The following is a 12,966-nucleotide window of genomic DNA, read 5'->3' on the forward strand; positions in this document are numbered from 1 at the left end:
CTTACTATTGATCTCTTCTATGATTCTCAACACCATCATCATTGTTGGAACCTTGGCCATCCTATCCCAGGCCATGAGGCTCCGATCTGCTGCTGCGGCCCCACAAGGAGCGGTAAGACCGGACACTAAGTGGCGGACCTGGTCAGATGTAGTTCTTTAGGAGGCGACTGCTACCGGAGAGCTCGATAGACCAGTCGAGCTGAGCTCCGACCAGCCGTTGAGTACGGAATACGAACCCAATTACCAGAACATCGATATAAGCGCTACAGTAGGGAGAAGGCAATTTCGTGGAGCGCGGGAAGATTTTGCTCTCAGTGGGACAAGGATAAGCCCGTCCTAGAGCCTCAAGGCGGTGACTTCGGCTCCCTCTCCAACTCGGTGAATCAGCCTCGTGAGCTGAAACCAACCGAGCCGAAGTTCCACTCATACAAACCCGAATGGGACGAAAAACAGTAGAGGATAGGGCTCTGTGGGTTACGGCTTTCGATCAATCTGATTAGATTCCCTGTGAAAATGGATAAGAGTAAATACGTTACAGGAAAACTGCCCGTACAGCAGAAAACAGAGGGCCTCTTCGACTCGCCAGAGTAGGATGGGTGGTCCTACTCTTGAAATGCAGTCCAATCTCTACCTTAGGATTGAGGACCTTCGTGAGAACCTCCGAACCTCTGATGAGACCCTCGTCAAGAGAGCCAAGGCTGAGCTTGGCTGCGATGTAATAACGAGACCATTCGATTAATAGCACGGCTCGTGTGATGTTCTCTGTATAGCACGGGCAATCCATACAAGCGATCAAGGAGGTCAGCGAGAAGCCCATTAACCCTGATGATGCCATCAAAGCTATCGATGCTTCTGCTGTGAGTCCTCCTCCTTGTATTGTAGAGGTATATCGTTCATCTCTATAGAGTTTGGAACCGGAAGCACCTCCACCTGTCGAAGCTGAGAACGGCGTTGTTATCCAGCAGAAAGCCCCTCGTACCAATGTAGGATCTACTCACCGGGTTTAGCTGGACACCGGAACGAGTCGATTGTCGTTCTCTTCCCTCAGAAAGTACAGTTGGACATATCTCATCGATCCTCGGGTTCTGAGCTTTGGGATGAGGTAACACACTCCTGAACCTCCGAGATGTCGGAGCATGTCCCACTCCCTCAGGTTGCACGTTTCGCCAATAAGCTGCCCGAAGAGCCCACTCCGGTCGAGAACAAAGTGGGCGATGTCGCTCAGGCAGCCAAGCTTACTGCGGCAGCTGCTGCTGAGAAGGGGTCTTTCCTGGTCGTTGGGGTAAGGTAACCAACAGGGCCGACATGACAGTATTTTCTCTGTTGTAGAAGAAAGCTCATGAGTCTGAATCGACTAAGGCCTCTAATAGCGGTTCCCCTTCAGCTAAGGTAAGCCAGCCACTATTCTGAGTGGTGTTCACGATTCACTCTTCCAGTCACGTAAGAAGAACTGCGATCCCCGTGCCTACACTAAGGATAAGCCTTATCAGCCATGCTACCAACCCGATTGGGTCGATCCTAAGATGCCTGAGACGAAGCATTAGTCATGCTCCCACCGCATAATGATCGAGTGATGTCCTTGGTACCCTTCTACTTGTGTTGTGTACGCTGCTCTAGTGTGTAATATGCGCCATTGGTAAGATAGACAGTGCTTCATCCCTGCGCGTGAAACCTCCTTGAACTGAACGCAAAAAACTGAGTCATTTATCCTTAACTTCCCGACAGTTGCAAGAAGTGTAGTAAGTCCTCATAAGAGGCTCCTGCCCCGATGTAGTTTGGTAAGACCGTATCACCGATAGGTAGATGAGTAGTTACATAAAATGATCATTCAAGCCAGGGTTGAAGTGCGGTACCTCCCGGATCAATTAACTGTTAAACTTCGACTTCGTCACTCGAGTAGTATCACGTGAACACGGCCTACTATAGACCGTGGCCCCAACGACGCAGTGCTCGGCCATTCGACCACAATGATTCTCAACGATGATCTGCCCTCAAAAGAGTTGGGATGAATCGTTGATTGCTATTGGCCTGTGAAATAATGATATATATTCATCACTACGTAACACAAGACGGAACACGGATAACGTAGAAACAATTACAGGAAGTAGTCAGGCATTGGTTTCCTTGCTGGAAGGGCTCTCTCCTCAGCTGGGGCCGCATGGAAAGTACGGAAGTCCATCTTCAGTTGCTCGTCTAGGCATAACACACTTGCAATATTACCACACCTGAGATTTGAAGTTGGTCACGACTCGGTCGTTAACAGAAAATTCGTCAAATAATCAACGCAATTCATCCAACACTTAGTTACCACACACATATGCTACATTAGAGAACCTCGGACTATTCCAAGCGCTCTGCTAAACCATGACCGAGAGTCCATGGGCAGCCAGCAAGAGCCACGATCCTCAGGATAGAGGAGGAATACAGATCGCGGAGGACCACCGATGACTCACCTGTAGCAGTAGTTTGGCGCACTCCAAACTGTGCAGAGTTGATCATCAAACATCATCTTGTAACCCTCCATGACCAATTGATGTGCCCTCGCAATAAGAGTCACAGAGTTAGTATGATTCCACTGCCTGAAAGGTCGGCATCGACTGCACAAATATCCACGTCCGAGTTTACTTGACGATGTCCCCACCGAACAACCAACCGGCCCCTCTGGGGGACTCAGCCCAGCCGTTGATCTCATCTGGATCCGACCTGAGACGAATCGCAATACCACAGTAGGCCTCCAAGTATGAAATTCTGCTCGCAGCTGATTCTGATTACTAAAAAACTAAACGTGGTGCCGTCTAGGCTTTGAACTACACCTACTGTGGAAGTTTGAGGAGCAATTCCCAGTGATGAGATTCACATCGTCATCATACACCACGATGCATCCATGCAAACTACGATGATGATTGACTCACCACATAATGTCCGACATCGCCCCTTCATGGGGAACCTCCTGCTTCCTGTCAATCAAACGAATTTCGTCCATAGTGTGCCTGCCAGTCGACAGCTCCATTGAGTTCCACTCGCGCGACACATGAGTCGGGAAATCTTACAGCGCCGGACTGAGACCACCGTGAACCGCGAAAACTTTATTATCGATGATAGCACTGAGGGCCATGTAATCGAATAGGTCCGTGCAGCACCTCCATACGTTAACCTGACCTCTACCATCTACCGAAGCTGATTAACTCATAGAGTGACCTACATTGCCGAACTTGCGAACACATTCATCATAGAAGCCGTAGACCTGGGTGATTTGCCGCGACTCGTGATTACCTCTGATGAGGGTTATCCGATCGGGATACCTCACCTAAGGGAACACCTACAATAAGTGACCTACTACCAACAGTAGTCTACTGTGAACAATTATTCACAAGGATTACATACCGCTGATGACGGAATACCATTTCTATGCTCAATGACGCTTCCAACGAGGAATAATCGCAATAGCAATAGAAGCGCTGACTTCATGTCTTACTTTCAAAGCAATGAGGAGTAGAAGCGTCTCGACAGAGTAGAAGCCTCTATCAACGTAGTCGCCCAAAAACAGGTAGTTCGTTTCGGGGCATTCCCCTCCAACCTAAATACACAATATTACCACTAATCAGTAACCGGGAAGGGCTCAACAACCTGTAGAGCATACCACCAATACCTACCTTGAAGAGCTCCATAAGATCATAGAACTGTCCATGGATATCTCCACAAATAACTACAGGGGAGTCTACCCGTTGAATATTATCTTCCTCGATCAGTATATCACGACATAGGGAACACAGTTCTGACACAATATGGATATACTACGCACCGAGATGATAAGTCCCAAAGGCAGCCATGATACCGGTGAGTGAGCGCATCCAGAATCGTAATGACAAAGAAAAGGGGACACCATGTTAGGCTATCACCTTTGACTTGGTCTGCCGGTAGAGTCTCACACTTCCGGAGCCGGGCGATTTGCTGATCCAGCTGGGAGGTGTTCATAATAGACGTCCGACCTCACCAAAAGCTGTGTGCAAGCCAAATAGATAAAGTTATGGAGCCCGGTGTGAAGTGTCCATGAGTCAAGATTCATATCCGCACCATCCGAACGCAACCACAATATGCTGCCACAAGATGAGTTGATAAATTACCATGGCGGCTCTTTAGGCGTATCACATAGACAGGTCGCTTCATAATTACTTTGCTCATCAGATCAGTTTAACCCTGCATATGTATCCTCCTGGGGCTCCAAGAAGAATACATTACACCAACTGTAAGGAACATTCTTAGTACGGAGAGTGTAGGGACTCGCGTAGTGCTCCGGCATAATCAACTTCAGTTTATACCTGACACCAATACACGTGCCTTTTGAGGGGATGACACGGAAATCAGTCCCCTCTCCAGTAGTGGAGTAGAGAGAGCTCAGATAGTGAAAGGCTACATCGGATAAGCAATGAGTATACACAAATAAGTACCCGAACGATTGCATGAAACGGCATCCAGGTCTCACCTAAAGCATGGTATGTTGCCACAGAAGCCCATGTTGCCGACAACGACAGTGGAAGTAGCGAGGAGAGCTTTGTGGAAGGGGTCACTCTTGACAGCCAGATTGTGGAGGTAGTGATTAACCAGTTTTGAGAATTCCAAATACCCGGCTAGACCTAATCAACGTCCACTAGACGATTATGCAAAAAACCCATACAAGTTGGAGACGGAATTTTTCCCGCACCTAGAATGATCTACCTTCATCCTCTTGACCTTCGGGGAAAACCAGTCTAGCATTTTTATCGGCACCATGGGGCCGACGAAACTGTTCTGCAGCATAACGTATGGCATCCACAACGATCTCATGAAGCACAGGATCCTGAACACGCCAGTATTCAGGAGAAGAAGAGGAACAACTCATCAATGGACTACTATCCCAAGGTGGATTCCTCATCGGAATGGTGACTTCTTATACAACGATTCGATATGCCGCTACTTCGTCCCCACAACAAAGAGGGACGGTATCATTCGACTAACTGTTTGAAACGTTCAGCGAGCTGAATCACACGAGCCTAGTCTGAGCGTATGTCCATGTAAGGAGCTTGCCAAGCTATTCGAGACGTGCATAGTATACAATCACGTAAGCATATACTACCTTATCAACAAGGATCTGAGCTGTTTTGCTGTGACTGGCACCAACAATGATGTGCTCTGGATCGTACACTTCATGAATGCCCGCAGTGCCTGCAAACCCCTATCCTATTAAATATTAGAGGTGAGCCTACCTCCAGTGGGGGCTGGAGGAGCATATCTGTTGGCTGAAAAGAGCTCTAATGAGGCAGGAGCAATATAATGCAAAAGGGCAATCAAGTCGAGAATTCCCAACATGAGTACTGCTCATTCCTATGCTCCACAGCCTAGTACAGAGCGTTCATAAACCACACCACCCTTACCTTTGGGAGCTGGGCCAGTGGCCTTCTGTTGCCCAGTAGCCACTGTAACTTCCTGATGATAGTGCTGTTGCACAACCTTATTACCACCACCACGGCGGCTTGGGGAACGACGACTTCTACCCAGGTTATTGCGAGGCATATCTCTTCGAATGGAAAACTGAGAACTGCGGAGAGGTGACATCCACTACTCTTTCTGATCATATCAAAATTCTCAATCCCAGGGACATTTACTTGAAATTACGCGTAAAACTGTTAAGGGTGCGAACGCACAGATAAAGAGATAAAAACTTTAGAATTTCGAACTGCGAATTTCGGATATCGTCACATGACGTTTCCCCATGACGATGATAATGATGATGGCGAAAATTCCAGCATCCCTAGCATTGCAACTTGCTACGGATGAGCAAGACAGAGGGCTCCCAGACAGAGAAATCCCATGCTATCTGACTACATACAAAGCTGCTTCAATGGAGAATTTCTGCAGACTCATCCTCCCTATTCAATGAAGAACTAAAGTGATTGATCATGTTGTAGAAATGAAATAAAATGTTCTATCGCAGAATCAATCGCTCTCTTCAACCCGCCCGGAACTATAGGAACTTGAGGATGAAAACGGAGGCTCATACGATCCGACCACCCCACTGGCAAATCTGATGCCATCAGGGACTCTCTCGGCTAACCACTCAGCAACTAGCCGTGCAGCAGTTGCACTTGTCGAGACTCCTTCCAGCCGTCTCTAGAGTAACACTAGACATCAGAGTGCTCGTGGTGGTGGTAGACAAAAGATCTCGATAGATCGGTAGCCGTATCCATTCTAACCACAGAATTCGCCATCATTACCTGGATTATCTCATGAGCTCCAACCGTTATCATAACTTGGATACCTCTCTCAATGACATACATGGTGATATTATAGTCAGTCTAATCAGGAGTGAGGATTGTGATCGATCCTCCTCTAGGAAGGAAATCTATGACCCTCTTGTGAGCCTTCACATTCTTGATGACGACATTCGCCAGCCGCGTAGGCCATGGTCCATCCTCAGTAACGTAGGTAGTCGTAGATTCACCAGCGTACACACTACCACACTAAGAGACTGTACCAAGTTGGTACTACCAACGTTCATGTATACGTCCACTTTCAAGCGTCCTAGGCATTAATGACGAACTGAATCAATGGTAGAGAGGACGTGCTGAGAGTGACGGTGGACTAAACAGTGACTGCTATTGGTACAATGAAGCCTTCACACTGAGACGGGAAAGGAGACAGGATACGCCGGTGTACTGATATCGATGTTCCCAGTTACAGAACGAAAGAAGAGAGCGGAACTCTATACTGCAATTCAGGTGACTTCGAACGTACGTGCAGATGAAGGAATGATTTCTCTGCAACCATGACTAATTTGAACACGGTGGAAGAACTTGTCCAAAGCTGAGTCGCCGGGTGTACTAAGTGATGCGGCGCGTCTCCAACAATATATGCACGAAAAGTGCAAGAAAATATCCGAGCCGGATTCCGGCTAGGATTCGAACGCGAGCACGACAGACAGTCTAAACCCATCAAGTCTTAGAACGCAGTTCGCATGGCACATAGCAAGCCCCACCGCTTCGTCGACAGGGTCTGATACCACGCTCATCTCAATCGTTACACAAACATCCACTGTCAAGCATCAGTTCTTCAGCTGCCACATTCGCTTGTAAGGCAGTCGAAAAGTGTATGATGCCGGTTATAGATTACTTTTGCGCTTTAACCTTCGGTGTGGAACCAATACTCTGGTTTAACACGGGCTATTAAGCGCTGATCAAACTCAGTAAAGTCCACTCCCCCTTACGAACACGAATCGTGGGTGTTTCCGATGTTTAGCGATACTATTGTGCATCGCTAAGCGAATACGGAACAACGCAACGATAATTTCGCTTGCCTTTTTCATGAGAAAATTTCTAAGAACAACGCCCTTCTGACAAGCTAGTTGTTCAAGCCAATGTGGTCTGTACGCACGCGCATGTATCCTAATCATTCGTCGTCGTCTACGTGCGATGACGCACGCATCGTAACTGCGTGCTAGGGGGACATCCCCTCAGTCCGCTCGGGTTTTACTCATGTGGCACAGTAATTGCTATTACTTTTGTTGGGACGGGTTCCGCGAAGTTGGAGGTTACGAATCCTAAACGGGTATATCATATTCGCATTTGTAACTCAAACTCGCTGTAGAACATTTGTTTGAGGTCGATAAGAAGTTCAAGTTCGTGATAATAGAATTTCCAGTCTCGACTTCCGAACCTTGAGTTCGTCATAAGGTTTTCGACATCCAATTGAGGTTTTACCTCTTGTGTGCCTGTATTGAGCAGTCAATTGATTGCTAACAGTTCAGACAGGAACGGCGGTTTGGGTACTCGCAAGTGCGTGGTTGTATCTGCCTCCCTCGACACACAGTCTTCTTAGTCGTTAGTCGTTCTTATGAACCTCTTGGAGGATGCCATCGGTCGATATGAAGAATCGAGGGAGTTGTTATCAGTCGATGATGACCCCGTGAACCAGATGGTCATATCCTCGCTCTTCGAGAGTGAGGGATTTGTAGTCCATCAAGCTATGGACGGCTTTGAAGCCCTTGAGCATATGCAGAATAATCCTATGCCGGATCTCATCCTACTGGATGTTATGATGCCAGGCATGAGTGGTTATGAAGTCCTTGATACACTTCGGGCTGAGTAAGGTTATCCTACCATGGGAGTGCTGGCATCAGCAGCATCCAGGTACCCTCCTGATCTCCCTGTTGTCATGATATCGGCAAAGGCTGCTGTTGCCGACAAGGTCGAAGGCGTTGAACATTTTTGTGAGCTCTCTGAAATCCCTGTCCCAAGCGGGATGCTCTCTCGTGGCAGGCAATGATTACCAGACAAAGCCTTTCGAGAAGGAGGAGCTCCTCGCCCGGGTCCGATGTCTCATTATACTTAGGCATATGATAAATGCTCATTTTGGGGAGGGTGCAGGTGGACCTGGAAAAGGAGGCGAGGGAGGTCAGGCAGCATCAAGTAGGATAGTCGGTTAGCTTCCTCGTGAGCCCCCGACTCTGCGAGCTTTAATACTCTGGAGTGAACTTGAGGAGTCCTGGTCAATGTTGCCTTGATTGACGGTAGTGGCCACTTGTTCAGTGACGATACCATCTCACATAATGGAGAAGATGAAGCAAGGAGAGTCGGATATCAATGAGAGATACGAGAAGGCATCCTTCCTCTATATGGTTTTCGATAAGTGAGCCAATGCACCAGACATCGGGACCTATTCGGTACGCTAACGTATTAGGTTGAGTGAAGCAGCAGAAGCCACTTCCCTGCCACACCTGCTCACGTTGATGACTAAGCTGCAGAGGTCATTCGAAGAGCTTCGTGAGAGCAGTAAGTTATCGACGGCAACTCTCTCTGTGGGGATATCAGCTCGGAATCAGCCATAGTGAACTCTCGGTGACCTTGACTGAACACGAACTGTTCCGATAGTGCAGCTGATGACGATACCTTCGTCGTCAGACTATGATGCCATACACTTACAATTCATCGGTATCAACACTATTGCTGTCGCTGGTTTTAATGACGAGACCGCCAACTCAGAAGAGTTACTCTGTGGGTTCGGCAAAGCCTGCCTAGACAAAGCTTCCGAGGTCAGTAACACATAACGCTCCATACTTCAAGCCTCGAAGTTGCCTCGTAGATCGTCCTGGGTGACACACCTATCTCCAAGTTGATGAAGATAGGCATCCATACTGGACCAGCTTTCGCAGGTAGTTCTCGGCAGGGTTAGATGGTCATTCTGAGTTGTGAAATTGACCATGTCTCCTGTGATGTTGATATACCCGAGCAGGTTTCATCGGCGATGCCTTTGCCTTCATGGGGCAGCCCTCGCAGATATCGAGACAGCTAGCATTGGGAGGTGTCTGTGGGTGAGTGAAGGGCCGCACAGATCTGTCACTATGAGTGTTCCGAATCGTTATAAGGCACGTCCATATCTCCAAGCCTACAAAGGAAGGTGTGGAGGCCTCAGCCCCTGGGTCCTTCCCATTTGGTGAGAGAGGCACGATCAGGATAGGCGAGGAACTCGTAGAGACATTCATCGTGAAACAGTACGGAATACCTACAGCGGAGAGCGGCGGCTGCTCACTGAGATCAGGTCGGATGATGAAGACCTGTCAGAGTACAAGACAGAGACCTCCTTGCTAGCCAGCGGCGCGGAAATGGTAGATAGTGGATTCTCGGTGAAGGCTTTATATAATCGCTCTTCAGGTTGAGGGGTTACAGAGTAGAGTGAAGGACTTGGAAGCTCAACTGAGAAAAATGATGTCCGGTAGGGTAGAACCTGCGTTACCGAGGCCCTCTATAGGGATGGTTGCTATTCAGAAGATGGACGCGACGATGACGGCTCTCTTGCTAAGTGTGTGGCAGAACCCCTCACGATACAGATAGCTTCGAACAGCGATAATATGAAGGGACCAGACGGGCTCAACTTGTCGGAGGGTAGCTTGGGGCATGCTTCCCGGCATGTAGACAGCCGTCTTATTCTCACTCCAGGTGATCGTAATACCCTCAAGGGTATCCTCGAGGGGTTAGAGGCCGAGTTCTCGAAGCTGCTAGATGGATCGACTAACACAGCAGCGGGTAGCGACGGTGGCGTCCTGGATGTGTCATCAGGTAGTCAGCAACATGTATGTGTCTTAAGTGTGGATGAATCATTCTTCGTAGGAGAAGTAGATTCTATCATCAAGGAGGTTGAAGCTGTCATTAAGACTGTTGGAGTCCTAGAGAAGGTCTGCAAGGATAATACTTCAGCGGTAGTATTCCCGAAATCCCTAGTGGATGAACGTTCGTGGTAGGTGAAGTTGGCACAGAGTTTGATCGACGAGAAGCAGAAAGAAATAGAGGCTCTTAAAGCTAGTGCGACCTCTAAGGTTCCCGCACCTGAGGACGACGGTGCGGACGGTTTTGCTGTTGGTGCGAAATCATCCACCTTGTATGTGGAACCTGGCCTACCTCCAGATGCGGCGATGAAGACAGAGAGTGATGAACCTATGGTACCGGCTTCCGAACTAGCTGCTGTGAAGAAGGATCTCGAGGAAACCAGGGCGGTAGGGCTTGGAGGAGGAAGCTGCCACTCGTGATGTGGTGCCCCCCAACTAGGCCCTCCATTGTGCCAAGGCTGCCTCTGCTGTTACAACGATTGGAGGAGGTGGTGGTGGTGGGATGGAGGCAATGATGGGAATGGTCACGGCTTTGATGCAGCAGTCTAACAATGCAACAAATACACAAAAGGTGGAGTACTCATCCTGTGCTGGGCTAATATACTCGATTCTTCAGGAACCGCAGAGGGAGGCTAGAACTGGAGGGGTGATGAAGATTCAGCTCGAGGCTCTTGAAGCTGAATGTGACAGACTACGGCATGATGCAGCGCAGGCTAAGAGCCTTGCTACTGAGGTGGTCTTTTTGAAGAGGCAAATAGCAGGTGGGAAGAAGGGGCTCGATGAATTCTCTATCGATGGGAATATGGTGTTTAAATCCCCTCTGCAGAGTTGGAATTAGAAGGGACGATGAAGAATACAGATGCTGATACAGTGGAGTCGTTGAAGGTCCAGGCAGAGAATTCAGTGAGGATGCTGAGGACGCTACAGTCATGATGTTTGATTCGGGAGGTCCTCTCATCAAGACTGTTGCTGTTGGAGAGACAGACACTAGACATGAAAGCCCGGAACAAGATGCTAGAAGACAAGTTGGCTGTACGAGAGTTGAGTGCCCCCCCCGATACGTCTGCCTTCCTTGACAGCTTATTGGGCGAACGGCGAGTGATGATAAAATCAAGCAAATCATCAACGATGCTGATATAACCGTCGGTGATGATCTCGAGGGTAGGATGACTTACGATATTTAGCCCTTCGACCCTCTCCGTGGTGGCAGATACACCAACAGTCTCGACCTTGACCAGGCTATTAGCGATGAGTAACAGAGCACAGGAAGATATGAGGCAGCAGCTGGAAATGCTGATGGAGAATGCTAGGGAGTGGGCAGTCATCCGGTTTGTGCTTCCCTTCCTATACAATCCCCTTCAGGCAGCAAATACGGCCCGCGTTGGGGTTCGCTGGTATGTCCCATGGCAGTCGTCCCTCGGAGGGAATGCCTTCGCCAACTCATCTCGACTCGACTATGTAAGTGGGATGCTCGATGAGTTCAGCTCGAGATAGACTCGTCAGGCGGTCGACCGGCGGATTCTCTCGAACGATGGGGTGGCCTCAAGTGTCGACTAAACGCTACCGTCCCATCTATTGATGACTGCATTATTTTGACCATTCACTATGCATCATGTCGGCCTCCAGCCTGGGCTGTGCTCACCCCGTTGTCGTTCACAGAGGTTCTTGTAGAGTTGCTAGTAGGAGCAGCAGAGAAGGTCCAGGCTCCACTCGATCGAGAGACTGTCTCAATGCACGATTTGATGCAACACGAAGAATACAAAATGCATGTCCACCACAACGTGATCGGAGGGAACTCGCCGGAATGACCTCCCACCGAACGCTGACGTTGAATTCAGCACGACTCGAGTGCATTGTTTCAATTAACGCGTCCACACCTTGCTCACTCAGATTCGATCCGAGTAAAGCTTCGAATCACCATAGCTCCACCTACGCAATCCATAAGACCGTCGTGAATGATAAAACGGCATGGGAAGAACGCTCCTCATAAACCAACGGCTGCTCTGACCGGAATCAGATGACCGAAACGTCCCACTGGAGCGTCAGGGGGGACGGCGCGAATACCCCGGGTAACCACTTGGTCCTACTTGGAGGTAACCTCACCTTCCGAACGAGTCAGTCGAGCTTGACTGAGAAGATGAGGTTGTGGATGTCATCGGAGCTGACCAGAGCAGATGATAATTTCACAGTTCTCAACTGCTTAAAATTCGGGGTAGTGGAAGGTATACACCTCTCCACATATTCTTAGCATACATGGTGTGCAGCTCAAAATTCATCAATGAAGTCGAGTTTCACCCTGATTTTTGAATATGATAGCTTTAGTAACACTATCACTAACCTGGCAAGGTTTCAGACTCCCATTCTACTGCTATTCTGATTTACGCACTCGACGCACTTGGAGACCTCCACATATTCTTAGCATATTCTTGAAGCACCCTAGGATTTTGGTCATAGGGCACCATTGAAGCACCCAAATTGCCCCGCCGTCAACCACCATGACCACCCACGTCCTGTCATTACTTTGGGTTATGTCGAAGAACAAAAACCTGACTTCAGCAGATAGGGCGCGTATCCGCGCGATGCATGCGGAGAGAGGCACAGATGGTCGTCGACGCTACACCCAAAAGGAGATTGCTCGAGCTCAGCAGGTCAACCAAGCTACGGTGAGTCGAGTAGTGAAGGCTCAGGATCAATGTGGGCCTGTATTTAAGCGGGGACCGAAGTTTCTGATGGACGAACGAACCCGACGTCGTGTTGTGCGCTATTTCTTTGACAACTGCGGGGTGTCTACCGGTGACGCAGTTACGGAGCTCGATCTGAAAGTCTCACCA

The 12,966-nt window shown here is 48.8% G+C and overlaps 6 protein-coding genes across 6 annotated transcripts in view; 3 read left to right on the plus strand and 3 right to left on the minus strand.

The window, feature by feature from the left end:
* The window catches only part of Pmar_PMAR009555 (conserved hypothetical protein), a gene marked incomplete at both ends in the record, with an annotated part of 2,684 nt that extends 1,140 nt beyond the window's left edge, over positions 1 to 1,544 (plus strand). Inside the window, 11 exons of the mRNA XM_002785278.1 lie at positions 71 to 112; positions 161 to 268; positions 316 to 452; positions 501 to 587; positions 637 to 715; positions 771 to 857; positions 906 to 983; positions 1,049 to 1,102; positions 1,154 to 1,282; positions 1,330 to 1,389; positions 1,437 to 1,544. Of these exons, the coding sequence (XP_002785324.1) occupies positions 71 to 112; positions 161 to 268; positions 316 to 452; positions 501 to 587; positions 637 to 715; positions 771 to 857; positions 906 to 983; positions 1,049 to 1,102; positions 1,154 to 1,282; positions 1,330 to 1,389; positions 1,437 to 1,544 (969 nt within the window). The remainder of the gene's footprint in view (positions 1 to 70; positions 113 to 160; positions 269 to 315; positions 453 to 500; positions 588 to 636; positions 716 to 770; positions 858 to 905; positions 984 to 1,048; positions 1,103 to 1,153; positions 1,283 to 1,329; positions 1,390 to 1,436) is intronic.
* Positions 1,545 to 2,095: 551 nt separating this feature from the next.
* Positions 2,096 to 4,002, minus strand: Pmar_PMAR009556 (conserved hypothetical protein; the record flags this gene model as incomplete). Its single annotated transcript, XM_002785279.1, has 9 exons — positions 3,900 to 4,002; positions 3,654 to 3,775; positions 3,476 to 3,577; positions 3,203 to 3,307; positions 3,051 to 3,154; positions 2,913 to 2,990; positions 2,626 to 2,703; positions 2,454 to 2,579; positions 2,096 to 2,225 (listed from the first exon to the last, which is right to left on the minus strand). Exons 1-9 carry the CDS (start codon positions 3,973 to 3,975, stop codon positions 2,096 to 2,098), a joined length of 921 nt encoding a protein of 306 aa, XP_002785325.1. The 5' UTR covers positions 3,976 to 4,002.
* A 184-nt stretch (positions 4,003 to 4,186) lies between these two features.
* Pmar_PMAR009557 (hypothetical protein) lies at positions 4,187 to 5,550 on the minus strand (the record flags this gene model as incomplete). Its single annotated transcript, XM_002785280.1, has 6 exons — positions 4,187 to 4,319; positions 4,484 to 4,634; positions 4,717 to 4,837; positions 5,114 to 5,202; positions 5,244 to 5,276; positions 5,412 to 5,550. 6 exons carry the CDS (start codon positions 5,548 to 5,550, stop codon positions 4,187 to 4,189), a joined length of 666 nt encoding a protein of 221 aa, XP_002785326.1.
* Positions 5,551 to 6,332: 782 nt separating this feature from the next.
* Positions 6,333 to 6,566, minus strand: Pmar_PMAR009558 (hypothetical protein; the record flags this gene model as incomplete). Its single annotated transcript, XM_002785281.1, has 2 exons — positions 6,333 to 6,489; positions 6,526 to 6,566. 2 exons carry the CDS (start codon positions 6,564 to 6,566, stop codon positions 6,333 to 6,335), a joined length of 198 nt encoding a protein of 65 aa, XP_002785327.1.
* A 1,300-nt stretch (positions 6,567 to 7,866) lies between these two features.
* Positions 7,867 to 11,597, plus strand: Pmar_PMAR009559 (sensory transduction histidine kinase, putative; the record flags this gene model as incomplete). Its single annotated transcript, XM_002785282.1, has 21 exons — positions 7,867 to 8,117; positions 8,163 to 8,242; positions 8,292 to 8,441; positions 8,562 to 8,661; positions 8,713 to 8,804; positions 8,934 to 9,064; positions 9,115 to 9,184; positions 9,265 to 9,343; positions 9,398 to 9,523; positions 9,571 to 9,637; positions 9,684 to 9,744; positions 9,798 to 9,914; positions 9,969 to 10,088; positions 10,140 to 10,228; positions 10,271 to 10,522; positions 10,575 to 10,706; positions 10,752 to 10,896; positions 10,962 to 11,038; positions 11,215 to 11,296; positions 11,346 to 11,448; positions 11,498 to 11,597. 21 exons carry the CDS (start codon positions 7,867 to 7,869, stop codon positions 11,595 to 11,597), a joined length of 2,424 nt encoding a protein of 807 aa, XP_002785328.1.
* A 1,033-nt stretch (positions 11,598 to 12,630) lies between these two features.
* Pmar_PMAR009560 (hypothetical protein) overlaps positions 12,631 to 12,966 on the plus strand; it is a gene marked incomplete at both ends in the record, with an annotated part of 558 nt that continues 222 nt past the window's right edge. The window contains one exon of the mRNA XM_002785283.1: positions 12,631 to 12,966. This exon is cut by the window's right edge and continues 4 nt beyond it. Coding sequence (XP_002785329.1) covers positions 12,631 to 12,966 — 336 coding nt within the window.

Source organism: Perkinsus marinus (assembly GCF_000006405.1).
Source record: "Perkinsus marinus ATCC 50983 genomic scaffold scf_1104296933122, whole genome shotgun sequence".
Lineage (NCBI taxonomy): Eukaryota > Perkinsozoa > Perkinsida > Perkinsidae > Perkinsus > Perkinsus marinus.